Genomic DNA, 27952 nt, shown 5'->3' on the forward strand with positions numbered 1-27952 from the left:
CTCAACACCTGGAGGGAACAACACACTGGAGTGGGAAGGAAAGGTGGGAGAGAGAAGTGAGGGAGGTTGGAGGAAAGACTTGTAGTCACCGTGCCTTTCTCCTCTTCTCGTCCTCCTCCTCCTTTTCCTCCGAGTACCATTAAAGGTTGAAATGAGACAAACCACAATCATTAATGCTTCATTCATTTATTTACTGATTGGAAAACCCCAAAATAACATTTTCAATTGTTTGGTCCCTCAAGGCTCAAATAGGTAGGGGTCAACAAAGGCTAAGTTGTTTATAAAGCTCTACTTTTTTGAACTAGTTCTTCGAGAAATTGAGCAGTAATAACTAACAAGCAGGAATACAGAAATATATATATTTTTCTTTCATGGAAATAAATCTCACAATCATAGCATATCAGTTAGCATTGCATGACTCCTAAACAAAAGTAAATGTCATAGAATACAAAACCTCTAGAAGTACCAGTGCTGATTTAAATGTCTATGTTCTGCCTCAAAAGTGTCGACCAACAACCATGGAATCATTTGGTACAGTAGTTCTGAGAAACATGGAGATACGTATTAAAATGGTTAATTGTCATGCAAACCTATGCACCGTAATGCATCAATGCAGTGGACAGGCTACTTGTTCATATACAAAAAGTATTTGACCAGTGTTCCCAGTTACGTCTACACCTAATAAAAGACATAGACTACATTAGCTCCTCCAACATTGTGCTTGTATCTCACAACAAAGTAACTTTTTGTACAAATGTACTAATTTGTTCACCCCTCTAGTCTTTTTCATTAAGTTGGTGTTATCACCCCCTTTCTTCCATCAATTCAACTAAATGGCAGAAATGATGCACTATTCCTCTAATTTCTGACAATAATCAGAAAATGTTAAGTAACCAGTAACCTCAAAGGCATCTGATCTTGTTTGTTCCTAAGATGACTGGCTGAAATATCGGTCTTTTTCCTTCCTTGATGATGTTCCAACACCTCCATAAAGGCACCTGGTAATAACACAAAATGGTGCTGAAACATGTGAAGCCCCTGGGTTTCCCATGGTGACGTAATGTGCACTGATGTGTGGGCTAAGTGAAGGGGACAGAAAGGAAGGATATCACTAGCCTCTCCACACTAGAAGACAAATTCAAGCCCTCTCACCACCTTTCATCTTGACCATTCTTTGTCTAATGAGGGAAGGTGCCTTCTGCCTGTGAGTCCACTCTGCTATAACAAGGAGCTGTCTGATCTCCATGTTAGAGGAAACAGATCTGATTCCCCAGTGCTGTGAAGTAGCACAATCACACCCAAACATAGGGAAATGACAGCTAGAAATATCTCCCTCTTTCCCAATTACAGAAACGTCTATCTTTATTGCAATGGCAGGTAGCCTAGCAGTTAGAGAGGCGAGCCAGCATCCGGAGGGTTGCCAGTTTGAGTCCCAGGTCTGCTGGGAAAAATCTGTCAGGACTGGAGCTGGCAACCGGAGGGTTGCTAATATCAAATATTAGATGCCATTGCCTGTTGTTGTGCCCTTGAGCAAGGGACTTAACTCCCCCAACAACTGCTCCACAGGTGCCCAGTGTGGCAGCCCCCTGCTCCAACCTGTGTGTGTGTATATATATATACTGTATATCTATATACAGTGCCTTGCGAAAGTATTCGGCCCCCTTGAACTTTGCGACCTTTCGCCACATTTCAGGCTTCAAACAAAGATATAAAACTGTATTTTTTTGTGAAGAATCAACAACAGGTGGGACACAATCATGAAGTGGAACGACATTTATTGGATATTTCAAACTTTTTTAACAAATCAAAAACGGAAAAATTGGGCGTGCAAAATTATTCAGCCCCTTTACTTTCAGTGCAGCAAACTCTCTCCAGAAGTTCAGTGAGGATCTCTGAATGATCCAATGTTGACCTAAATGACTAATGATGATCCACCTGTGTGTAATCAAGTCTCTGTATAAATGCACCTGCACTGTGATAGTCTCAGAGGTCCGTTAAAAGCGCAGAGAGCATCATGAAGAACAAGGAACACACCAGGCAGGTCCGAGATACTGTTGTGAAGAAGTTTAAAGCCGGATTTGGATACAAAAAGATTTCCCAAGCGTTAAACATCCCAAGGAGCACTGTGCAAGCGATAATATTGAAATGGAATGAGTATCAGACCACTGCAAATCTACCAAGACCTGGCCGTCCCTCTAAACTTTCAGCTCATACAAGGAGAAGACTGATCAGAGATGCAGCCAAGAGGCCCATAACCACTCTGGATGAACTGCAGAGATCTACAGCTGAGGTGGGAGACTCTGTCCATAGGACAACAATCCGTCGTATATTGCACAAATCTGGCCTTTATGGAAGAGTGGCAAGAAGAAAGCCATTTCTTAAAGATATCCATAAAAAGTGTTGTTTAAAGTTTGCCACAAGCCACCTGGGAGACACACCAAACATGTGGAAGAAGGTGCTCTGGTCAGATGAAACCAAAATGTAACTTTTTGGCAACAATGCAAAACGTTATGTTTGGCGTAAAAGCAACACATCTCATCACCCTGAACACACCATCCCCACTGTCAAACATGGTGGTGGCAGCATCATGGTTTGGGCCTGCTTTTCTTAAGCAGGGACAGGGAAGATGGTTAAAATTGATGGGAAGATGGATGGAGCCAAATACAGGACCATTCTGGAAGAAAACCTGATGGAGTCTGCAAAAGACCTGAGACTGGGACGGAGATTTGTCTTCCAACAAGACAATGATCCAAAACATAAAGCAAAATCTACAATGGAATGGTTCAAAAATAAACATATCCAGGTGTTAGAATGGCCAAGTCAAAGTCCAGACCTGAATCCAATCGAGAATCTGTGGAAAGAACTGAAAACTGCTGTTCACAAATGCTCTCCATCCAACCTCACTGAGCTCGAGCTGTTTTGCAAGGAGGAATGGGAAAAAATTTCAGTCTCTCGATGAGCAAAACTGATAGAGACATACCCCAAGCGACTTACAGCTGTAATCACAGCAAAAGGTGGCGCTACAAAGTATTAATTTAAGGGGCTGAATAATTTTGCATGCCCAATTTTTCAGTTTTTGATTTGTTAAAAAAGTTTGAAATATCCAATAAATGTCGTTCCACTTCATGATTGTGTCCCACTTGTTGTTGATTCTTCACAAAAAAATACAGTTTTATATCTTTATGTTTGAAGCCTGAAATGTGGCAAAAGGTCGCAAAGTTCAAGGGGGCCGAATACTTTCGCAAGGCACTGTATATGTATGTATGCATGTGTGTGTGTACAGGTAACTGCCAAAATATAGGAAACACCAACATAAAGTGTCTTAATAAGGTGTTGGGCCACCATGAGGCAGAACAGCTTCAATGCACCTTGTCATAGATTCTACAAGGGTCTGGAACTCTTGGAGGGATGCCACATCATTCTTCCATGAGAAAGTCCATAATTTGGTGTTTTGTTGATGGTGGTGGAAAACACTGTCTCCCGCACCGCTCCAGAATCTCCCATACTGTAAGAGTTCAATTGGGTTGAGATCTAGTGACTGAGATGGCCATGGCAAATGGTTCACATCGTTTTCCTGCTCATCAAACCATTCAGTCACCACTCGTGCCCTGTGGATGGGGGCATTGTCATTCTATGGGAGCGTTTCCATGGTAGCCAAAATAATGGCCTCCCCAGCACTTTTATACATGTATTTATTTTAAATTGTTATTTAACCTTTATTTAACTAGGCAAGTCTGATAAATGACCCTACGCATGCTTGGATGTTAATCGTTTAACTCAGAAACCACACCTGTGTGGAAGCACCTGCTTTCAATATACATTGAATCCATCATTTTTGCAGTTATCTGTATGCTTATCTTTCGGGGGGGTTGGGATAAAGCAGAAGTCAAATTTTGGTTGGATCTTGTCACCAATTGACCAATAAAGTGATCTTAATCTTAATTGTGTTACACCCTCAGCCAGAGACCATATTCAGCACCTTTTCCTGCAGCACTTTCCTCTAAACGTAAAGCAATAACTAGCTTCTGCGGAAACTGGGGATAAAGTTTACAGTAATGTACTGTTAAACCAAAGTTTATTTTGAATTTACGGTAACATACAGTACCTTTTATTACAGTAACTTACAGGTAACTGGCTGCCAGTAAGTTACCGGAAAAACAACAGGATTATTTTTACAGTTTGGGTCAGAGAGCTGGGAGCCGGAACTGCTGACTGTAGCATGTGGGAGATGCAGCACACTCCCAGCCATTACACAGCTAAGTGCAAAATAGTTTCCAAGGTACTTCTGGAATGGGCATGCCATTCCTTGCCTTCTTTTGGCCCATAAAACATAATCTGATAATGTGGTTATACTTGAATGGCAGCATTGGGTGGCAAAGTCTACACAGAGGAAGTCAGAGGAGAAAATGTGGAATTTGTTCTGGTTTGGAAGTGCAGTCCTTATAGCCCAGGGGGATCGCTGCTGCGTTGTCTACTTTCACAGGAGAAGGAGGGGGAAACAAAAGAATATAAGCAAACAAAAAAAGCCTGTTCGGTGAACCCATGCACGAGAAAGTATGAAGAAATTCAATGAACGCAAATGTCTGCGAGAACAACATTGGCCCCATTCAAAGCCTTAATTGAAACTGTTACAGCTATAGACCTGCACTAACCAACACTGTTGGGGGAGGCCAAAGGAGCCTGCCTTTGATATGTGCTCCTAACAGAGTTGTCAGTAACACTATTGCGATCCCTCTATTTGCAGACAAGGTTTTTCTGGCACAGAAATTAGGCAAAAACCTGGAATTTAACTCTCCCCCTGGCCTCCTGTAAGCCACTTATTGTCACAAGCAGAGGAAATATAAAACGAGCATAGACACATTTAAATCAAATCTGTCAACAATAAATACAACGGCATTGAACAACATGTCCTAACAACCAGAACGTTTCTGGAAAGCAATTTTCCCCTTTAAGAACATCTTTGAATAGAAACATGAGTCCAGACATTCAGCGACAAGGACATTTGACGAAGGATAATGCTCTGATCCAGAGTGGACATGATGAGGCTGTAATTATATAAATGCTGTAATATAGTTAGTGTCCAAATTAGGAGAACCTCGGCCCTCGTCATATCCATTTAATGACAGCGTATGAGAAACAATTCATCTTCATCATCAAATCCATGGTCGACTGTTTTCTGTTCCTAGTACCATAGATTCTGATTCAATTACATCAAGATTCAACAGAAATCTGTCCGAAAGCATTCGATCATACATTACAATTTACAGGATTGCTTCAATTAATGACCAATACGGTACTGAAGTAGTAGATTACTATATTCATATGTCCCGAGAAACATGTGGACAATGTCAAATTTGGCTTCGAAAAAATATCAGGGATACCTAATTATTTGTAAAACAATTATGACGACTTCAAGAGTCAAAATGCCACATAGAAAGAATTTGATATGTCAATGGCCAAAGACAACAGATATCCAGAGCCATATGTAAGAAATGAAGTGATGAAAAAGTGATGTAAACATAGATAAACTTATTTTGATATTCAGCCAGGACTGGCCTATAGGGCCCAGATAAACTTTGTATCCAGATCTTTAGATGATTAATAGCACCTGGTTTCACAGTGGATAGACTAGTTCAGAGGGCATACGGGCTCTTAAAGGGAAAATCCACAATGATTCTACTTTCTTTTCATTGATCAGCTGTTGATACAGTCCCAAAATGTTATTGGCCTTTCAAGAAGCAAAGCGTCATCATGATGATGTGGCCGGTGACACTTTGCTTTTTGAAAGTCCAATATCTTGGAAACCAGACTGCTGACATGCAAAACATTTTGGTACTGTATCAACAGTGGACTAATGGAAAAAAATACCAAATGATAGTTTTAGTGGTGTTTCCCTTTAACATCGTCACTTCTCTCAGAGGAGAAAGGAATCATAGCAGTCAGAGACACCACGGTACTGTAGACACTATCTAGGGGTGGATTCTTCAGCTAGCCTACATGACACTGTATAGTGTAGCCTGTTTTCATGTAACGGGTCTGGAACATGCTAATTCAGACAGATACAGAGACATCGCAATTACCTGGCGCAGACTGAAATCAAATCAAACACAAAGATCAGGGAGGAGTGGAGGAGGACTGGAGACATGCTACACTGGGCTGTGGTCGGGGGAGGCGTGAGTGACTGTCACCACACACTCAGTTACCGCCTCCGGGTTCTTTGTCCGTCGCAGGCCCGTGTACAGCCGCTCGTCCAGGGTGGCGCTCAGCTTGTCCGTCAGCTCGGCTGTGATGGTCTGTGGGCCGTAGCCCTTGTCAGGGGGCTGGGGGGGCTCATCAGGTGGCTCAGGGGGGTGTTCTGCCTGCCTAGTGTCGTCCTGGGGGTCGGGCTGCTCCCATAGCAGACCCTCTCTCTCCGGGGGAGGGGAACAGGACGCCATCCCTTTGTCGTCTGTGATGGTCACGGTGCTACTGCCGGGACTCTCTCTCCTGTCTCCTTCCTGTACCTCGGCACCTTCTGCCCCTCCCGCCACCACCGCCTCAGCCTTGGGCGTCTGGGGGTGCTGGGGGTCCCCTCGCTGGCCTCCTCGTCAGGCGCACTGATGATGCGTGGAAGCGTGCTGTGGTAGCCTGTGTCCAGCGGGTAGTTGACGCTATCGCCTCGTCGGAGGGGGTTCCGCTGCCTCTCAAAGGAGTGGTACTGGTAGCGAACGCCTGGGTCACTGTACTGCTTGTGGCGCTGCCACTGCTTGCGGAGGTGGATGCGCGAGCGATGTTTCTTGGGCGTCTCCTGCTGGTCAAACTGGGGGTCGTGGCGGAGAAACTCGTGGAAGAGCGCGTCCGTCTTCTCGTCGATGCTGTAGTCACGGTGGTGAATTGATAAGGGGGGGTGGGGGTGGGGTTGGGGGTGCGGCTGCGGCTGCGCCTCTCGTGGGGTGAACATCTGACCGTACGGAGACCAGCCCAGGGGAGACCTGGCCGTTTCTATGGTCATGCCGCCCATTGCACCCGCCGGCGTCTCCTCGTCTGGCTCTTCCTCGAAGATGCGGGCCTCGAAGCTCTCGACCACCGTGCCAGTGCCCCCTGCACTGGTGAAGTAGTGTCTCTTCTCCAGGGCAGACCTGTCTGTACTGCCACTGCTGCCACTACTGCCAAACAGTCTCAGCTCCTCTGGCGCCCGTGATGGAGCCTCTATAGACGTATAGCCACTGTCCATCTGCATTAACTTACGGTTCCCTGACTCCCCGTCACTGCCCCTCTCTGACTCCACACTGTCCTGCTTCCCCCCTTTCTCCTTCTCTCCCATCCCTACATCCATGGGCAGCTCCACATCCCCCTCGGGCCCATCCCCGATGTCCTGGGAGAGGTAACTGGTTAGCCCCCCCCTCTTGGTCGGCCCCCTCAGAGAGCAGACACTGTCAGCATCGCTGCGGACAGAGTCCCTGTCGTTGATGTGGTCTGAGGAGCCATACTGCTCCAGGGAGGCCCGGAGTGTCCAGATGTCTCTGTACAGGGCCTGGTGGTCTGATGCCGAGTTTTCCGGTCTACAGTACCCCAGGCTCGCTGCCTCGTCCTGGGGCTCCGGGGACAAGCCGATCACCTCCAGCCCCTGGCCCCTGCTGCAGCTGGGTTCCACCACCACCTCCACCTCTAACCTGTGGTGACACACACGAGTACGAAGACAGGCGCACACACACACACACACACACACACACACACACACACACACACACACACACACACACACACACACACACACACACACACACACACACACACACACACACACACACACACACACACACACACACACACACACACACACAGTACAAGAGTCAGTCACAGAGCACTCTCATGATGCCCATACACACATCTGATGTCTGATGTTTGCAGCCGCTGTGATTACAAGTGGTCACCATGACTTGAAATGGTATTAGCATGTTTTCCACGAACCACTGAATTGCAATGCACCAATGTCATGTGCTTTGCAAATGTGTTGAATTTCCCTACATTGTGATCTTACTGGTCACGGTTATTTAAGAGGAAAATGTTTTATTCCTACAATTTCCGAAAGCTAACCAAACAAAACATCATTACTTTTACGAGACGTGTTTGTGCCGTCATGTGCATTAGTAGCACAATTTAACTTATTTACATTTGTTTTTACCTACACTTGTATGTTGACTCCATATTGACGTTAAGGTTTTAAGTTGACTGACTTTTCATAGAGGATGTACAATCATCGCAAATTGAATTATGAGGCGTTTCAGGCCCCAAAGTGAACGTAATTGTACATTCGTAAACTCCATTAAAAACGAGGGCTGAGGGCTTTACATTGCAAACTTCCCTTGTTTGGCTAATCATTTGGACCGACAACAAAATATGGCCGCGGGGATTCCCCCAAGGGCATAAGTGAGGGTAAGCAGACGAGGGTGTGCCTTTTATGAGTTGAAACGTAGTCATTGACCCTGACAACTATTCCTGTCCATGACATCACTCTGCGTCAACGATGGAATGGGCTAGCTTGTTAAGCAGCTGTGGGTAAAAGTTGCCGGTAGGCACAGATCTAGGATCAGCTTACTCTCCCCAAATCCTGACCTTAACAGGAAAAAAATATGCAAAACTGACCTATCAGTATCTAGAGGCAACTGTGACTAATTCTACCGTTAAGGAGAGAGGCACTATCTACCGTAGTAATGACGGAGGCAAAGCAGTGGGGTGGAAGGATGGCGAGGGAATTAAAGATACCTGCCGAGGGAGGGTGGTGGCGTGGAGGGGGAGGAGTGTGGCAGGAGGCAGGCCGAGGCGGAGGGGCGGCAGGGGTGAAAGGTGGCGTCCTGGGTCCTGGCAATGTACTGGATGAGGTCAATGTGGTGGGCATCGCTATCCTCCTGGTCCATGCTCTCGCTGGCAGCGCGCTGCCGCTGGAACTGTCTCCTCTTAGGGGACCCTGACACACAGAGACAGAGGACCTTAGACATTAGTCCGACGGTACAGAGGGACATGGGATGGAAAATGACGTTGGCACAAACATTCACCATAGTGAATGTTCAGCATATCTGAAGACAGCATAAAAAAAATTGATCTGGAGGTGACATATGTGTCACAATGATGTCATGAAGAGATCCCAGCAGGCTTTGAGATATTTTGGGGGTGTTAGTCCTGTGTGCTCTGTTGTTCCCTGAGTATAGGGGAAGCGGGAAAGGGAGTGGTATGTGTGTTTGTGTATGAGGGGATCTGTGAAGTGGCTTCAGTTAGACTCACAATGCCTTGGAAGAGAAGAGCCCTACGTCATAAAGCCATCTGTTAGAGTGTGAGCACAGTGTGAGAGCCCTGTGTACATGTTTGTGTGTTATTGTGCACTATGCACCTTGCCAGTCCAGTGAAGCCTCTTAAAGTGGGACCTCATTCTTAAGAGGCATTGTCTTTTTCCACAAGGGAACATGAGCCGGTTTCCCAAAAGCATCTTAAGGCTAAGTTCATTGTGGTTCTAATGATGAACTTAGCCTTAAGATGCTTTTGTTAAACCAGGCCCAGATAGAAATAGAATTTGTACACTAAATCCAAAAAACAAACGATCATGTAAATCCAAGCTGATGCTCCATCAATCTGTACATAAGCATATCATCATAACATAATAATAGATATTAAAAGTCAAGTGTCCTGTACCTCTGGTGTCCAGACTGGAGGCCCGCTGGCTGCTGTCTAGCTTCCACTTCTTGAAGTATGGGCTGGCTCCCTCCAGGCTGGCGTGGCGCCTCAGCTTGGTGAAGAACTGCAGCACCGGGCCCTGCCCCACCCCTGCGCCAGGAGATGCACCTGTCACAGACGTCACCGACGCCCCTTCACTCAAAGACGGACTTCCCCCATTCCTGGAGCCAGACACCATCACCTCAATCTGGGGGAGAGAGGGGAGGGGATATAAAAGGGAGTTGTCCATATTGTGTGGATAACAAAATATGACAGATACTCTAAGGACAAATGGAAGATGATATAAATATGTGATTTTAATCTCTCTCTCCTTCCTCCCGAGGTTAAGAAAAACTAAAATTATACAATTTTCCATGCAACTGTTAACTTTCTCCTATCTACCACGGAGAGGGAGAGCGGGGCCGGTGAGTAGCCAGGAACGATGAGCAAATGTGGAGAGCAGCGGTGTCTGTAATCTCCCCTGACAAGGCTGTTCCGGAGGCTCTCCCTGATTTATCCATCATCCTCCACCACTGTTGTCATTAAGACAGAGAGACTAGGGACACTGTGGATGCACACTCCTTACTTCTCCTCTCACACATCAGAGGCTTCATAATAACCTCTTCGCTTCAATGTTCACTCAAGCTTAGTGTGTGCTACTGTGTGTGCAACACATTTGTATATTGCAATCATGTCAAATCTCTATTTAAATGATCTAACTCCAATTTTATATGCACATTTCAAAGCTGATCCAAGACATTAATAAAATAAAAATGATATTCTCTATTCAGACCCATCATACACATGATTAGTGGCTAACTGTATTCCATAGTAAAATGTTAATTAAAACATAAAGGTTTAGATTCAACCCAACAACGCTGTCATTCAGACGGTCATATGTAGGTAGACACTTTGTATGTGATGATGAATAATTAACCGAGTCCCTTAACGTAGTGTTCAATATTGCACATAATTTTAAATGTGAATGGTTGATTGTTGGGTTGATTGACAGATAGGGGTAAGTGACTCACGCTGCTGGTGCTGGGCTCCTTGGGACCCGGTGCCAAGGGACTCTCAATGAAGCTGGTGTCCACCACCGAGTTAAGGGTGTCCCCAGGGAGGGCTGAGCTGGGGCTGACACTCAGACTGGTCAATGCTGTCTGGGGCAGGGGACACAGTGGCTGTCGGGCACACAAAGGCGGCTACACACACACACAAACATACGCGCAACACATGCACATAGACAGAATACACACCATCAATGCAGGATACAAGGAGGATACAGGAGGATACAAATACACAGACCGAATTCTACATCGGGACTGGGAGAGGTCGTTGGCCTACTAGCTAGTGACAAATCAAGTTCAAGCAAGTCCATTGCAAAATGACTGAGAAACCTCAGACAATTGCAAAATCAATGTATGGCCCATTGGAATGAGGAAGCAGAATTATCCATGGGCTGCATTTGATAGGCTTGATACATGTTGTGGATGATCCATATTGATGGATGACCTAATGGGCCCAGTCATGACTAATGATGTATCATTGCTAATAGCAGCACAGTAGACCGGCTGTCACCTGGAAGATGGAGAGGCTGGACTTGGCGGCAGGGCAGGTCGTCATGGCGATGCTGTTCTCAGATGACTCACACTCGTGGATGGTGACGATCTTGAGAGCCATCGGCGAGATGTGGAGGTGTGTGAGCCGCGCATTCTTCAGGTGGTGGAAGTCACCCTCAGTCAACGTAAATCTGAGGTGGAAAGGGGTTGAGAAACATAACAAACAGTTCAGAGAGTTGGAGGCTGACACAATAGAAGTGCTGCTTTCAAGGAATATTATTCTATCCTACTCCTTGGGACCTGCAGGGAGTGAAGGCTTTTCTTCTCAACTATCACTACACCTGATTTCACTAATCATCAAGTGTTTCATTTGTTGGATCAAGCCTTTTAGTACTGGGCAGGAACACACTGAGGAATTCTCACTTCAAACTCAAGGCTCAGCTGTATTGTGTATTTTGCCCTACAGAGTTTGTCTCAACCTTATTTGCATATCAGAATGAGGTGGGGCTCAAACAAAGAATTAGGACAGTCAGAGAGAGAGAGTGAGAGAGAGAGACAGCACATGAGTGGAGAAGGACTGCCTCCTCTCAATGAAGCCACGGATGTTCAAGGCCGACCTAGGTACCGCAGGCATGGTTAGCAGAAAACAGGATCCCCCATTATAGTGAATGGAAAAATGTCAATCTTCATGGTCAATGTTTATGTAAATAAAAAAACATTCAAAGACAATCATGGTACCAATAATTGCTTCTAAAAAAAACAGATATAAACTACATACACAAGTATGTGGACTAGAGGTCGACCGCTTATGATTTTTCAACGCCTTTATTTCTTTATTATATATATATATATATATATATATATATATAATGACAATTACAACAATACTGAATGAACTTATTTTAACTTAATAGAATACATCAATAAAATCAATTTAGCCTCAAATAAATAATGAAACATGTTCAGTTGGGTTTAAATAATGCAAAAGAAGAAAGTAAAAGTGCAATATGTGCCATGTAAGAAAGCTAACGTTTAAGTTTCTTGCTCAGAACATGAGAACATATGAAAGCTGGTGGTTCCTTTTAACATGAGTCTTCAATATTCACAGGTAAGAAGTTTTAGGTTGTAGTTATTATAGGAATTATAGGAGTATTTCTCTGTATATGATCTGTATTTCGTATACCTTTGACTATTGGATGTTCTTATAGGCACTTTAGTATTGCCAGTGTAACAGTATAGCTTCCGTCCCTCTCCTCGCTCCTACCTGGGCTCGAACCAGGAACACATCGACAACAGCCACCCTCGAAGCAGCGTTACCCATGCAGAGCAAGGGGAACAACCACTTCATGTCTCAGAGCGAGCGACATCTGAAATGCTATTAGCGCGCACCCCGCTAACTAGCTTGCCATTTCACATCGGTTACACCAGCCTAATCTTGGGAGTTGATAGGCTTGAAGTCATGGTTGAAGCACAGGGTAGAGCTGCTGGCAAAACGCACGAAAGTGCTGTTTGAATGAATGCTTACGAGCCTGCTGGTGCCTACCACCGCTCAGTCAGACTGCTCTATCAAATATCAAATCATAGACTTAATTATAACATAATAACACACAGAAATACGAGCCGTAAGTCATTACTATGGTCGAATCCGGAAACTATCATCTCGAAAACAAAATGTTTATTCTTTTGGTGAAATACAGAACCGTTCCTTATTTTATCTAACGAGTGGCATCCATCAGTCTAAATATTCCGGTTACATTGCACAACCTTCAATGTTATGTCATAATTACGTAAAATTCTGGCAAATTAGTTCACAATGAGCCAGGCGGCCCAAACTGTTGCATATACCACTGCCTGACTCTGCGTGCAATGAACACAAGAGAAGTGACACAATTTTACCTGGTTAATTTCTCTCTGCTAACCTGGATTTCTTTTAGCTAAATATGAGGGTTTAAAAATATATACTTGTGTGTATTGATTTTAAGGCATTGGTGTTTATGGTTAGGTACACGTTGGAGCAACGACAGTCCTTTTTTGAGAATGTGCACCGCATCAATTATATGCAACGCAGGACACGCTAGATAAACTATGTGGCTATTTCAGCCATATCGGTTGCTGACAGGTGTATAAAATTCGAGCACACGGCCATGCAATCTCCATAGCAACATTGGCGGTAGAATGGCCTTACTGAAGAGCTCAGTGACTTTCAACGTGGCACCGTCATAGGATGCCACCTTTCCAACAAGTCAGTTTCAAAAATTTCTGCCCTGCTAGAGCTACCCCGGTCAACTGTAAGTGCTGTTATTGAGCAACAACGGCTCAAACGCAAAGTGATAGGCCACACAAGCTCACAGAACGGGACAGACGAGTGCTGAAGTGTGTAAAAATCGTCTGTCCTCGGTTGCAGCAGTCACTACCGATTTGAAACGGTCTCTGGAAGCAACGTCAGCACAAGAACTGTTCATTGCAAGCTCCGTGAAATGGGTTTCCATGGCCGAGCAGCGGCACACAATCCTAAGATCACCATGCACAATGCCAAGCATTGGTTGGAGTGGTATAAAGCTTGCCGCCATTGGACTCTGGAGCAGTGGAAACACGTTCACTAGAGTGATGAATCACGCTTCACCATCTGGCAGTCTGATGGACAAATCTGGAATTGGCGGATGCCAGGAGAACGCTATCTGCCCGAATGCATAGTGCCAACTGTAAAATTTGGTGGAAGAGGAATATTGGTCAGGGGCTGTTTTTCATGGTTCGGGCTCGGCCCCATAGTTCCAGTGAAGGGAAATCTTAACGCTACAGCATACAATGACATTCTAGAAAATTCTGTGCTTCCAACTTTGTTGCAACAGTTTGAGGAAGGCCCTTTCCAGTTTAAGCATGACTATGCCCCCTGTGCACAAAGCGAGACCCATAAAAAAAATGATTTGTTGAGATCGGTGTGGAAGAATTTGACTGGCCTGCACAGAGCCCTGACCACAACTCCATCGAACACATTTGGGATGAATTGGAACGCCGACTGCGAGCCAGGCTTAATTGCCCAACATCAGAGCCCTTCCTCACTAATGCTTGTGGCTGACTGGAAGCAAGTCCGCACAGCAATGTTACAACATTTAGTGGGAAGCCTTCCCAGAAGTGTGGAGGCAAAGGGGAGACCAACTCCATATTAATGCCCATAATTGTGGAATGAGATGTTTAACGAGCAGGTGTCCACATACACTACATGACCAGAAGTATGTCCTTAAACCAATTAATTTTAAAAAATGTATTAAAAAATAAATAAAATCGCACAAAGAAGAAGTAATAAGGATAATTTATTTTCTAATGGCAGCCTGTAGTACTTCAGTCGCCCTTCAACTTGATTTACTCATTGAGAAGGGGTAGCACTGTGATAGCCTGCAACATCACTTCCTGGAGTAGCTCAAACTGCACGTTATCAAAGATTGTCAATTATATTGACAAGATAGTCAAGTGACCGCTCTAAGAATGGAAATACATGTCCTCAAAGATGGAAGGCAAGCAGGAGTGGGCAAGATCAGGTAAGACCGTTCTAACCATTGAGAGGGTAATTATGCGTATGAACAGCAGGCCATAGAAATAGATATAAGAGTCATCTTTGTAACTGTACCATTATAGCATCTGTGACAGTGCCATTTAGGCCTTCTTATTTTTCATTGGCTGATTTCTCCCAAGTCATAGGAATCCCCACGCAGTTGCCTACTTTAAAATGGTGGAAGCCCTCAATGGCAATGTCCATGCTACAGGCACAACTCCAATATTAAAAGTTTTTTTTCAAAGTTGCATTCTTAACAACCTACCCATTCTGAAACTTCTACAAGAAACTTCTACAGTGCCTTGCAAAAGTATTCGGCCCCCTTGAACTTTGCGACCTTTTGCCACATTTCAGGCTTCAAACAAAGATATAAAACTGTATTTTTTTGTGAAGAATCAACAACAAGTGGGACACAATCATGAAGTGGAACGACATTTATTGGATATTTCAAACTTTTTTAACAAATCAAAAGCTGAAAAATTATTCAGCCCCTTTACTTTCAGTGCAGCAAACTCTCTCCAGAAGTTCAGTGAGGATCTCTGAATGATCCAATGTTGACCTAAACGACTAATGATGATAAATACAATCCACCTGTGTGTAATCAAGTCTCCGTATAAATGCACCTGCACTGTGATAGTCTCAGAGGTCCGTTAAAAGCGCAGAGAGCATCATGAAGAACAAGGAACACACCAGGCAGGTCCGAGATACTGTTGTGAAGAAGTTTAAAGCTGGATTTGGATACAAAAAGATTTCCCAAGCTTTAAACATCCCAAGGAGCACTGCGCAAGTGATAATATTGAAATGGAAGCAGTATCAGACCACTGCAAATCTACCAAGAACTGGCCGTCCTTCTAAACTTTCAGCTCATACAAGGAGAAGACTGATCAGAGATGCAGCCAAGAGGCCCATGATCACTCTGGATGAACTGCAGAGATCTACAGCTGAGGTGGGAGACTCTGTCCATAGGACAACAATCAGTCGTATATTGCACAAATCTGGCCTTTATGGAAGAGTGGCAAGAAGAAAGCCATTTCTTAAAGATATCCATAAAAAGTGTCGTTTAAAGTTTGCCACAAGCCACCTGGGAGACACACCAAACATGTGGAAAAAGGTGCTCTGGTCAGATGAAACCAAACTGTAACTTTTTGGCAACAATGCAAAACGTTATGTTTGGCGTAAAAGCAACACCCTGAACACACCATCCCCACTGTCAAACATGGTGGTGGCAGCATCATGGTTTGGGCCTGCTTTTCTTAAGCAGGGACAGGGAAGATGGTTAAAATTGATGGGAAGATGGATGGAGCCAAATACAGGACCATTCTGGAAGAAAACCTGATGGAGTCTGCAAAAGACCTGAGACTGGGACGGAGATTTGTCTTCCAACAAGACAATGATCCAAAACATAAAGCAAAATCTACAATGGAATGGTTCAAAAATAAACATATCCAGGTGTTAGAATGGCCAAGTCAAAGTCCAGACCTGAATCCAATCGAGAATCTGTGGAAAGAACTGAAAACTGCTGTTCACAAATGCTCTCCATCCAACCTCACTGAGCTCGAGCTGTTTTGCAAGGAGGAATGGGAAAAAATGTCAGTCTCTCGATGTGCAAAACTGATAGACATACCCCAAGCGACTTACAGCTGTAATTGCAGCAAAAGGTGGCGCTACAAAGTATTAACTTAAGGGGGCCGAATACTTTGCAAGACACTGTACATGCAAATTAGCAATTGCATTTTTTTTTGGACCAAATTCGACACTCACTCATTGACCTCCATAAAAAAAATCCAAACTTCGTGGGCTTATTTTCGTGGACAGATTTTGGGGTTAAACCTCTCGCTTCACCTCTTCCTCTCTGATTTTATGTCTCCCTGAGAAGCCATCATAAACGACATTTGGTTTCAATGCGCTATTGAGGCTTCGCATAGGAATGAATGGTGTCATGTGATCGATGGCTTTGTCCATTCATTTATTCAGTCATTGGATCATACAGAGCTTTGTTACCATACCATACATAATACATTATGAAAGTAGGCTACACTGCACAATTATGTTATGAGAGTGTCTGCATTTTTGAAATCCTTTCTATGAATAATGTGTGTATGATGCATTTTCAGTACATCAGTCCCTATTATTATAAAGCATCATAACAGCTCTTCCAACTGCCTTTATAATGTATTACACAGATGGCTCTTACAAAGTGTCTCAATAATGTCTTCTAATGTAAGAGCCAATCTTTTCACGGGTTTTAAACACACAACCAGCTTGTTGCTAAGGCCGTCGTTGTATTATATTGTAGAATATGAGTGTATTCAGAGTAGTCAACTGCGGGGAAGTGAGTGGGTGTCTGGCGGAGGAATCTGTCTGACCTACGGCCTTTCTCCTGGGCCTTCTTGCCGTGGTCGAAGAGTGCCACCTCATTGAAAGAGACGCGGCGGCCACCGTGGGTGCCTGTGGACAGGAAGCGCTCTGTCTCCATGTCCACGTGGGAGCTGGCGGCCGATAGGCAGTCTGACTCGTCTACACGGATGGTGATCTGTCCTGGGGGGGTGAGAGAGGGAGGGAGTTCAGGGTCTGACGTAAGGTTGGTCCCATGAAGAATCGAACCTATGACCCAGGCAAGCACCATGCTAAGTGTGTGCATGTATATATGTATGACATGTACTTTTCAAAATAGAACTTTGTTTGTTCTAATATATTCAGGAAAAAGCAGATCTGATATTGTGTACTAAGTGTCCCTTGCTTTAGGTAATTACTTTGTCTCACGTAATGAATGTAAATGTACTCCCAAATTATCATACCCAGGAAAGAGCTGAGATCCTCAGATAAACCACATTGAAATGTCTGTATATACAGTGCATTCGGAAAGTATTTAGAGCCCTTGACTTTTCCCACATTGTTACGTTACAGCCTTATTCTAAAATCGACTAAATTGTTTTTTTCTCGTCAATCTACACACAACATCTCATACTGAGAAAGCAAAAACAGTTGATTTTGTTGTCTGCAAATGAAGCCAAAAATAAAAAATAAAAAACTGAAACATCACATTTACATAAGTATTCAGACCCTTTACTCAGTTCTATGTTGAAGCACCTTTGGCAATGATTACAGCCTCAAGTCCTCTTGGGTAGAAGCATGTGTTTCAGACATAAGGAAGTGGATGACTGCAAACTTTCTACTTTTAAACTCTGACAAAACAGAGATGCTTGTTCTAGTTCCCAAGAAACAAAGAGATCTTCTGTTGAATCTGACAATTAATCTTAATGGTTGTACAGTCGTCTCAAATAAAACTGTGAAGGACCTCGGCGTTACTCTGGACCCTGATCTCTCTTTTGAAGAACATATCAATACTGTTTCAAGGACAGCTTTTTTCCATCTATGTAACATTGCAAAATTAGAAACTTTCTGTCCAAAATTGATGCAGAAAAAGTAATCCATGCTTTTGTCACTTCTAGGTTATACTACTGCACTGCTCTACTTTCCGGCTACCCGGATAAAGCACTGAATAAACTTCAGTTAGTGCTAAATACGGCTACTAGAATCCTGACTAGATAATATATAATAATAATATAATAATAATATAATAATATAATAATAATAATAAATGCCATTTAGCTGACGCTTTTATCCAAAGCGACTTACAGTCATGTGTGCATACATTCTACGTATGGGTGGTCCCGGGAATCGAACCCACTACCCTGGCGTTACAAGCGCCATGCTCTACCAACTGAGCCACAGAAGGACCAGAAGGACCAGAACCCAAAAAAATTATCATATTACTCCAGTGCTAGCCTCCCTACACTGGCTTCCTGTCAAGGCAAGGGCTGAGAGACGCAAACTCGGTCTCAACCTTTAAGTCTTTACTGAAGACTCAACTCTTCAGTGGGTCATATGATTAAGTGTAGTCTGGCCCAGGAGTGGGAAGGTGAACGGAAAGGCTCTGGAGCAACGAACCGCCCTTGCTGTCTCTGCCTGGCTGGTTACCCTCTTTCCACTGGGATTCTCTGCCTCTAACCCTATTACAGGGGCTGAGTCACTGGCTTACTAGGGCTCTTTCATACCGTCCCCGATCTTTGTGGGCTATACTCGGCCTTGTCTCAGTATGGTAAGTTGGTGGTTGAAGATATCCCTCTAGTGGTGTGGGGGCTGTGCTTTGGCAAAGTGGGTGGGGTTATATCCTTCCTGTTTGGCCCTGTCCGGGGGTGTCCTCGGATGGGGCCACAGTGTCTCCTGACCCCTCCTGTCTCAGCCTCCAGTATTTATGCTGCAGTAGTTTGTGTCGGGGGGCTAGCGTCAGTTTGTTATATCTAACTTCTCCTGTACTATCCGTTGTCCTGTGTGAATTTAAGTATGTCCTCTCAAATTCTCTCTTTCTCTCGGAGGACCTGAGCCCTAGGACCATGCCTCAGGACTACCTGACATGATGACTCCTTGCTGTCCCTAGTCCACCTGGCCGTGCTGCTGCTCCAGTTTCAACTGTTCTGCCTGTGATTATTATTATTTGACCATGCTGGTCATTTATGAACATTTGAACATCTTGGCCATGTTCTGTTATAATCTCTACCCGGCACAGCCAGGTTCCTCTCTAGGTTTCTTCCTAGGTTTTGGCCTTTCTAAGGAGTTTTTCCTAGCCACCGTGCTTCTACACCTGCATTGCTTGCTGTTTGGGGTTTTAGGCTGGGTTTCTGTACAGCAATTTGAGATATCAGCTGATGTACGAAGGGCTATATAAATACATTTGATTTGGTTTGATTTATGACGCTACAAGCTTGGCATACCTGTATTTGGAGAGTTTCTCCCATTATTTTCTGCAGATACTCTCAAGCTCTGTCAGGTTGGATGGGGAGCGTCACTGCACGGCTATTTTTTAGGTCTCTCCAGAGATGTTCGATTGGGTTCAAGTCCGGGCTCTGGCTGGGCCACTCAAGTGTATTCAGAGACTTGTTCCGAAGCCACTTCTGCGCTCTTGGCTGTGTGCTTAGGGTCATTGTCCTGTTGGAAGGTGAACCTTCGCCCCTGTCTGAGGTCCTGAGCGCTCTGAAGAAGGTTTTCATCAAGGATCTCTGTACTTTGCTACCTTCCCAGTCCCTGCCACTGAAGACATCCCCACAGCATGATGCCGCCGCCACCATGCTTCACCGTAGGGATGGTGCCAGGTTTCCTCCAGACATGACGCTTGTCATTCAGGCCAAAGAGCTCAATCTTGGTTTCATCAGACCTTTTAGGTGCCTTTTAGCAAACTCCAAGCGGCCTGTCATGTGCCTTTTCCTGAGGAGTGGATTCCGTCTGGCCACTCAACCATAAAAGCTTGATTGGTGGAATGCTGCAGAGATGGTTGTCCTTCTGGAAGGTTCTCCCATCTCCACAGAGGAACTCTGGAGCTCTGTCAGAGTTACCATCGGGTTCTTGGTCACCTCCCTGGTCCTTCTCCCCCGATTTCTCAGTTAGGCCGGGCGGCCAGCTCTAGGAAGAGTCTTGGTGGTTCCAAGCTTCATCCATTTAAGAATGATGGAGGCTACTGTGTTCTTGGGGACCTTCAATGATGCATCATTTTTTTGGTACCCTTCCCCAGATCTGTGCCTCGACTCAATCCTGTCTTGGCGCTCTACAGACAATTCCTTTGACCTCATGGCTTGTTTTTTTCTCTGACATGCACTGTCAAATGTGGGACCTTATATAGACAGGTATGTGCCTTTCCAAATCATGATTGGACAGGAATTTGTCTATATAAGGCTATTGTGTGTAGATTGATGAGGGGAAAAAAATGGAATGAATTTTAGAATAAGGCTGTAACGTAACAAAATGTGGAGAAAGTCAAGGGCTCTGAATACTTTCCGAATGCACTGTACATGGCATGACTGCGTACTGTAGCAGAGGAGCATGGCTTCACTTTGACAGAAGCTTTTGTTCTTGGGTTAGTACAGTACATGGCCAATGCCCATGGGTGTTTACTGGAGACGACAAAGAAACCCTGATGGAGGCAAGCCGAAACATTTGTGACTTTAAATCAATAATTTGCATTGAAGCAAGAGTATTTTATTCAGCTTCTATACATTATTTTTGACAAGTGCTGACAAATGAGGAACAGGGTTTTTTTATTTACCATGTACTGGCTGAGACTCCTCCATGTAGCTGGTGTTGGTTTTCTCAGGGTCATCGCTGGCCCTGCAGCACAGAGGAGCACCGATCAATGCACATACATCTTTACCCCTGAAGTCTGTAGCTACGTCTCAAATCACGCCCTATTTTGTAAGTAGTACATAACTTCTGACCAGAGTCGCATCAAAAGTGTTGCCCTACATCTAGAATAAGGTGACATTTGAAATATAGCCATATGCTTAGCCCTAGACTGTAGGTGAGCTGACAGGAGAACATAGAGAGGACAAACATACTCTCACAGCAAGGTCAATCTGACTAGTAGCAGCATAATCAATGCACATGTAAATCATGTCAGGTGACATGGAAACCTTCAGGGAAAATGGGCCTCTTGACCTCTTCAGTAGAGAATGGGATGTCAGTTCTATACTATTGGTTTTCTTTCTAATACTAATATAGAGTATTATTTTGACTAATACATATTACAAATGCCTACTGATACAAATGAAATATATGCAGTTCTCTTCGTTATAACTTCTCTAAGTGGAGGAATTCTCCCTATTATATTATCTGTAATTGCCCTAAACTCACTGATGCACTGTGTTTTTGACTCCCACCACAGCCTTATTCTGGAGCAGTAGAGCAGCTGAGATCTCTTCTCTGTCAGTGTCTGTGGTTCCTTTAGGCTATATTAGAATGCTGATCATCGACACCATAGTACCCTCCAAACTCGTCATCAAGCTCGAGACCCTGGGTCTCGACCCCGCCCTGTGCAACTGGGTCCTGGACTTCCTGCCCCAGGTGATGAGGGTAGGTAACAACATCTCAACCCTGATGATCCTCAACACTGGGGCCCCACAAGGGTGTGTTCTCAGCCCCCTCCTGTACTCCCTGTTCACCCACGACTGCGTGGCCATGCACGCCTCCAACTCAATCATCGAGTTTGCAGACGACACTACAGTGGTAGACTTGATTACCAACACCGATGAGACAGCCAACAGAGAGGAGGTGAGGGCCCTCGGAGTGTGGTGTCAGGAAAATAACCTCACACTCAATGTCAACAAAATAAAGGCGATGATCGCGGACTTCAGGAAACAGCAGAGGGAGCAGCCCCCTATCCACATCCACGGGACAGTAGTGGAGAAGGTGGAAAGTTTTAAGTTCCTCTGCATACGCATCACAGACAAACTGGAATGGTCCACCCGCACAGACAGCATGGTGAAGAAGGCGCAGCAACACCTCTTCAAACTCAGGAGGCTGAAAAATTTTGGCTTGTCACCAAAAACATACAAACTTTTACAGATGCACAATCGAGAGCATCCTGTCAGGCTGTATCATTGCCTGGTACGGTAACTGCTCCGCCCACAACTGTAAGGCTCTCCAGAGGGTAGTGAGGTCTGCACAACGTATCACCGGGGGAAAACTACCTGCCCTCCAGGACAACAACCACCCAAGCCACTGCCTGTTCACCACGCTATCATCCAGAAGGCGAGGTCAGTACAGGTGCATCAAAGCGGGGACCGAGACAGAAGACAGAAAAACAGCTTCTATCTCAAGGCCATCAGACTGTTAAACAGCCATCACTAACATTGAGTGGCTGCTGCCAACATACTGACTCATCTCTAGCCACTTTAATAATTAAAAAATTGATGTAATAAATGTATCACTAGCCACTTTAAATAATGTTTACATACCCTACATTACTCATCCCATATGTATATATTGTACTTTATAGCATCTACTGCATCTTGCCTGTGCCGTTCGGCCAACACTCATTCATATATTTTTATGTACATATTCTTATTCATTCTTTTACACTTGTGTGTATAAGGTAGTGAAATTGTTAGGTTAGATTACTTGTTAGATATTACTGCATGGTCAGAACTAGAAGCACAAGGATTTCATTACACTCGCATTAACATCTGCTAACCATGTGTATGTGACAAATAACATTTGATTTGATATTTCAGTAAAAAGGCACGAGGGCGTGTGGTATATGACCAATATACTACGGCTAAGGGCTGTTCTTAGGTACGACGCAACACGGATGACTTATTGCTATTATAAACTGGTTACCAACGTAATTAGAGTAGTACAAATAAATGTTTTGTCATACCTGTGGTTTAAGATCTGATATACAATCAGCATTCAGGGCGCAAACCACCCAGTTCATAATATCTGTGTGAGAATGACTTGAGGGATTTCTCTGGCTGCCCGGCGCTGTGCTTTCATTTCCTCTCTCTGTGTGTGTGTGTGTGTGTGTGTGTGTGTGTGTGTGTGTGTGTGTGTGTGTGTGTGTGTGTGTGTGTGTGTGTGTGTGTGTGTGTGTGTGTGTGTGTGTGTGTGTTACAGCTAGAGCTTATGACAGTGTGAGACGCAAAATGAATCAGCGTTGATGGCTGCTATGAAATCTCATTACACTCATCATTTGTACCAGTCTGCACTACTCTACCCCGGCCAGCCTGCAGCCTGCCACTGCCTCAAATCAAATCACTCTGTTGCTGTGTACTGAAAAGAGGGGCGCATGGAAATGGAATAAACATATCCTATACAAATAGATGTCTGTATCTCTCAGACATAACAACAAAGGTGCTATTTCTAAATGAAGACGATTAAAAATCACTTACAAATTAATATAAAGATGTTTCCATGTTAGATCAACAATGGTCTGTAGACAGACAATAGAACTCAATAATAACAGAATGCACTGTACAGTCTTTTTTTTACCATACTTACAACATGCATTGTTACATCTCTGCATGCACTCTTTATGTCAGAAGGATGGACACATGTGCATACAGGATTTGAATGGTCTCCATCTCACTCATAGACATGCATAGTCACTAAACCATGCATACTAGTGCCGTGGTTACTGTACCACCAACGGAGTACTCTGCCCGGAGTACCCTCTCATGTGCATTTTACCACTAAGCCTATGGTCTCATGAGTCTTCTCAAGTACCCCGTGTGGATAGGCCAAGTACCCCCAGGGTCCTAGTACCCCTGGTTGGGAACCACTGGACTAGTGGTCTGACCTGGCATGGCGGCAGTCTCCATCACAGCAATGTCTGCAGATGATCAGCAGGACAGACAGCAGGACCAGTGTTCCCCCCAGGAAGATGGACAGGAGCACCAGCAGTAGGACGTAACCATCCTGTTGTTTACCAGGCTCAAATGGGACCCCCTGGAAAAAACATGGGAGAGAGGATGAGGGAAAGCAGGAACTGTAGAGACTAGAGACAAAGCTGTAGGGATGTGAAGGACTGATGGAAGAATGGAATATAATAGAACTAATCAAGGTGGTTAAACCAGGGATAAAAAAGAAAAGAACCCTTGGAACTTTAAAACATGCCCCCCTTCAGACAATCACATTTAATCTCCATATATTATTCAATCTATTGTTTCAGATTGAGGTTTGGTAGATCATACCCTGCCTGTGTGTCATTCTACTGTGGTTAGCGGTGAGTGGGTGGAGGGAGAGTATACACAGGTGTGCTCATTGTTCTGGGGTTGAGATGATAAGTGCACGGCTATAAGATCCTGAGAGGTATGGGGGTTTACTGAGAGGGAGACGGGGCCGGAAACCTGAGTCACTAAGACTGTGTGTGTGTGGAGGGAAGAGAAGAGAAAAAACACCGAGCCATGCATCTTCCCCATGAACATCAAAGCCCAGAGAGAAGCCACTTGTAGAAGGGCCTCTTGGCTAACTGTTCCCGTGGTCCCTTTGTGAGCAGGCTATTCAGGTGAGACAAGGCAGCAGGAGCACTAAATGGAAGAAAAAAAGCAACACTGCACTTCTCTACACTTCCCTCTGTAACAGCTTTTCTTTTAATTGCTTTATCTTGTTAGAGAGCAATTATTACACTCCATACATACTTCTTTCTACCTATTGCGTAAGACCAGGAATGGTTAGACTGATCACAAAAAAAGCCACATCTCAGTCAGGAAGTGTTCGGATGTGAAAAACACACAATGCTATGAGAAAGGCCTCCCTAAACAGCCCACTGGGCAGAGGCAATTACAGCATGCAGCTTAAAGCCATTGATTTACCCCCACTGGTTTGTGCACCATGAATCTATAAACGCCACAGAGGTATTAATCCATTGGGGCATGTGCTATTAACCCGTCTGCACCTAAGACAGGAAAAAAATGCTCTGATGGGTGGGCTGGAACTGACTGAATACAAAAGGGAGGAGATTTTAGGGTGTCTCGCTGTCTGACAAAGACACAGTTTAGAGTTTATCAAAAATGTCAGACTCTGAAAGAGGTTGGACTCTATATAATTACGTGTAGTCTATCTAAAAGCTTTTGGATCAGCCAAGGCAGAACAACTTTTCCACTGGCCAGATAGTAACATTTTACCTTGCCAACAGCACATCAAGTCACTCTGGCCCTAGGGTGTGTGCTGTGTGTGGGTAATTGAAAAGTTAACATAGCTGAGCATTGGCATCTGCTCTGTTGATGCCCTACTATCAAAAGAAAGGCTTGGAAACTAGCTAGTTCAATCAGAAACTAATCCTGCAGCTTCTTTGATCCATTGCATTGTTAGATGCAAACCGCTCAAGAGAAGCAGCAGTACACAGCTGTTATACAGTGGTATGCTGCTCATGTACATCTGTTTAATACCACAGACACATAGTAACCAAGATTAACAAATGTACCATAAACTCAGTAATATGCATGTTACCCCAGCATTAATGACCGCTGACACTGATGTCAGATTGTAAATTCTCTAAAAGGGGATATTAAACTGCAGATTAGATCAGGGATTCAATTATTTCAGGCACAGACCAGGATGTTCTCTCTATTAGCCAGTCAGGCTGTATAGAAGGAGAACACAGTCACCTCGAGCAGTTAGCAGAGCACACACAAACACACAGGCACGCACACACGGCTCACATACAACGGAAGGAGGATGAGGAGGGGGTCTTGGCAATGACTTACGGTGGAGTTGTCGGTGAGGTTGATCCAGACGGTAGACTCATTGCTCATGGTCCAGGCGAGCGTGAGCGTCCCCCTGAGACAACAGGAAGTTAGGAAGCTCCCAGAACACACCACAAAACACTCCACAGAGATTTGGATACCGGTTCTGCTCTCCTCACAGTCAGAACACAGGCAGCTGGGTAGAAATTTTTGTTTGATATCGCAGATATCTACTGTAAATATATCTGCAGATACTTGTTCCTCTTTAAAATAATTTATGAATATGCAGAAAAGCAAACATAATAATTCAACCCAGTCATAGGCCAACTTTATCAACCTGTTAGAAAAGTGCCTTTTAAACTGAACAAACACAGTAAAGAACATATACCAATATATATGTACATATACTGTAACTTCACATATTTGTCCATACATGAATGACTATAAATGTCAACATTTCCAGGCATGAGAGCAGAACCAAAACTAGCTTGTGCCTGCTGAATGGTAAAAGAGTCATTAGCCAGGCAGCCTAGCATCCATGTAAATTTCTCTCTCTCTCCTCTCTCTCTCTCATCACATTACTGTGAGATAGCTGTGGTGGTCCAACAGCTGAGGCCTGATGCGTTCCCTCACACACAGCAGATCATAGCCATTACTGCTTCCAACCACACTGCATACAGTGTACACACACGCACACACACACACACACACGCACCTGACATGTGCTGGAGCTGCCTGTCGGGGTGTCTTACCCTGATGGAGGGCTGTGTGCAGCAGTTGTTGGTGTATCCCTGCTCAGATCTTCCTCAGCTCCCTAGCTGCATTCTCAGCCTGCCTCTGCCCACCCACCTGGCTGGCCAGCCTCCTCAGGGCTATTTTGTCCTCTCAGCATAGGCTTGCCTATACTCTGACCAGAAGCTCAGCTGCTTAGGAAGCAACAACAACAAGGCATCGGCAATCAGACATGGGCCTGGTTCCCAAGTAGGTGGGCCTATGCCCTCCCAGGCCCACCCATGGCTGTGCCTCTGCCCAGTCATGTTTCATAGATTAGGGCCTAAAGAATGTATTAAAATTGACTGATTTCCTTACATGAACTGTAACTCAGTAAAATCGTTGAAATTGTTGCATGTTACTTTTATATTCTGCCTGTATGTTAAGTAGCCTACTGTAAAACCATGCATGCAAATAAGTCACTCATTATTTATAGTTCACCACCTGTCTGAATGCTGTTACATGCATAATAATCCATGATGTCTATGATTTACAGTGTAACTGCTCAATTGACTGCTTTGGTGGTAGTAAACTGAAAATTATTATTGATAATTCTCCACTAGTCTTTTACACCTCAAATCAGCCTTCTCTTCTCTCCCTGGATCTGCTGCATTCCTCATAAACTGCTACGCAATAGACATTTCAAAATACCTTGAATCCCAAATGTTACCTTATGTTGTTTGCATTTGTTGTTATAAAGAGCACATAACATCTGAATTGATCGTCTCTTTCTGATATTTCCTTTGTACAGTCCATGACGTTGGGATGAATTGGTTTTGATCAACATAAAAGTATAGCGATCGCTAATAGCGTATCGACTGTATATTCCTATAGCAAGAATGTGTCTCTGTGCGTGCCTGATAATCTACAGGCTATTCTATTCTATATTTGATTATATTTATGTCAAATAATTTTAGAAAAACGGCCTTTGCGCTGCCAGCTGTTTCCATTCTTTCTACATGGACTGTCTGCAATATCAGCGATTTAATCTGGTATTCAATGAAAATAGTGAGATGGATTTTGAAATCTTCATGCGGACAGTAATCGATTAAATAGAATACTAAAATCTCCTGATTTTAATGTGGAACCGATAGGCTAAGGTTTGATGTCCATCACAAACGTGAATTTGCAAAAAAAAATAAAGAAATGCCACTCACCTAATTAAAATTGAGGTGGTCCATGTGAGGGAACTTAGGCAGAAGCCAATAGCGCCAAAACCTTCGCGGAACACTTAAAGTCTGATTTAAAAGCAACAACTATTTATGAATGAAACCCTATGGCTGAAGCCACACCCACCACCCGGGACGCACCACGTGACGTAAGTGATTGAAGAGCTGGAGGAGGCGTGCAATCATCAGCATCCATCCCTT

At 44.3% G+C, this 27952-nt stretch overlaps 1 protein-coding gene across 2 annotated transcripts; it reads right to left on the reverse strand.

Moving 5' to 3' along the window:
- Positions 1-176: 176 nt before the first annotated feature.
- Positions 177-27933, reverse strand: LOC118401385 (voltage-dependent calcium channel beta subunit-associated regulatory protein-like). 2 transcript variants are annotated; one of them, XM_035798845.2, is made up of 11 exons: positions 27740-27933; positions 26564-26734; positions 25833-25905; positions 23924-24072; positions 20897-20958; positions 17163-17334; positions 11266-11437; positions 10719-10889; positions 9667-9895; positions 8746-8947; positions 177-7652 (listed from the first exon to the last, which is right to left on the reverse strand). In XM_035798845.2, the coding sequence occupies exons 3-11, from the start codon at positions 25878-25880 to the stop codon at positions 6458-6460; spliced, it is 2400 nt and encodes a 799-aa protein (XP_035654738.2). In that variant the 5' UTR covers positions 25881-25905; positions 26564-26734; positions 27740-27933; the 3' UTR covers positions 177-6457. The 2 variants fall into 2 exon arrangements, with proteins under 2 accessions (XP_035654738.2, XP_035654740.2); XM_035798847.2 differs by lacking the exon at positions 26564-26734.
- Positions 27934-27952: the final 19 nt, after the last annotated feature.

Source organism: Oncorhynchus keta, chromosome 22, assembly GCF_023373465.1.
Source record: "Oncorhynchus keta strain PuntledgeMale-10-30-2019 chromosome 22, Oket_V2, whole genome shotgun sequence".
NCBI lineage: Eukaryota > Metazoa > Chordata > Actinopteri > Salmoniformes > Salmonidae > Oncorhynchus > Oncorhynchus keta.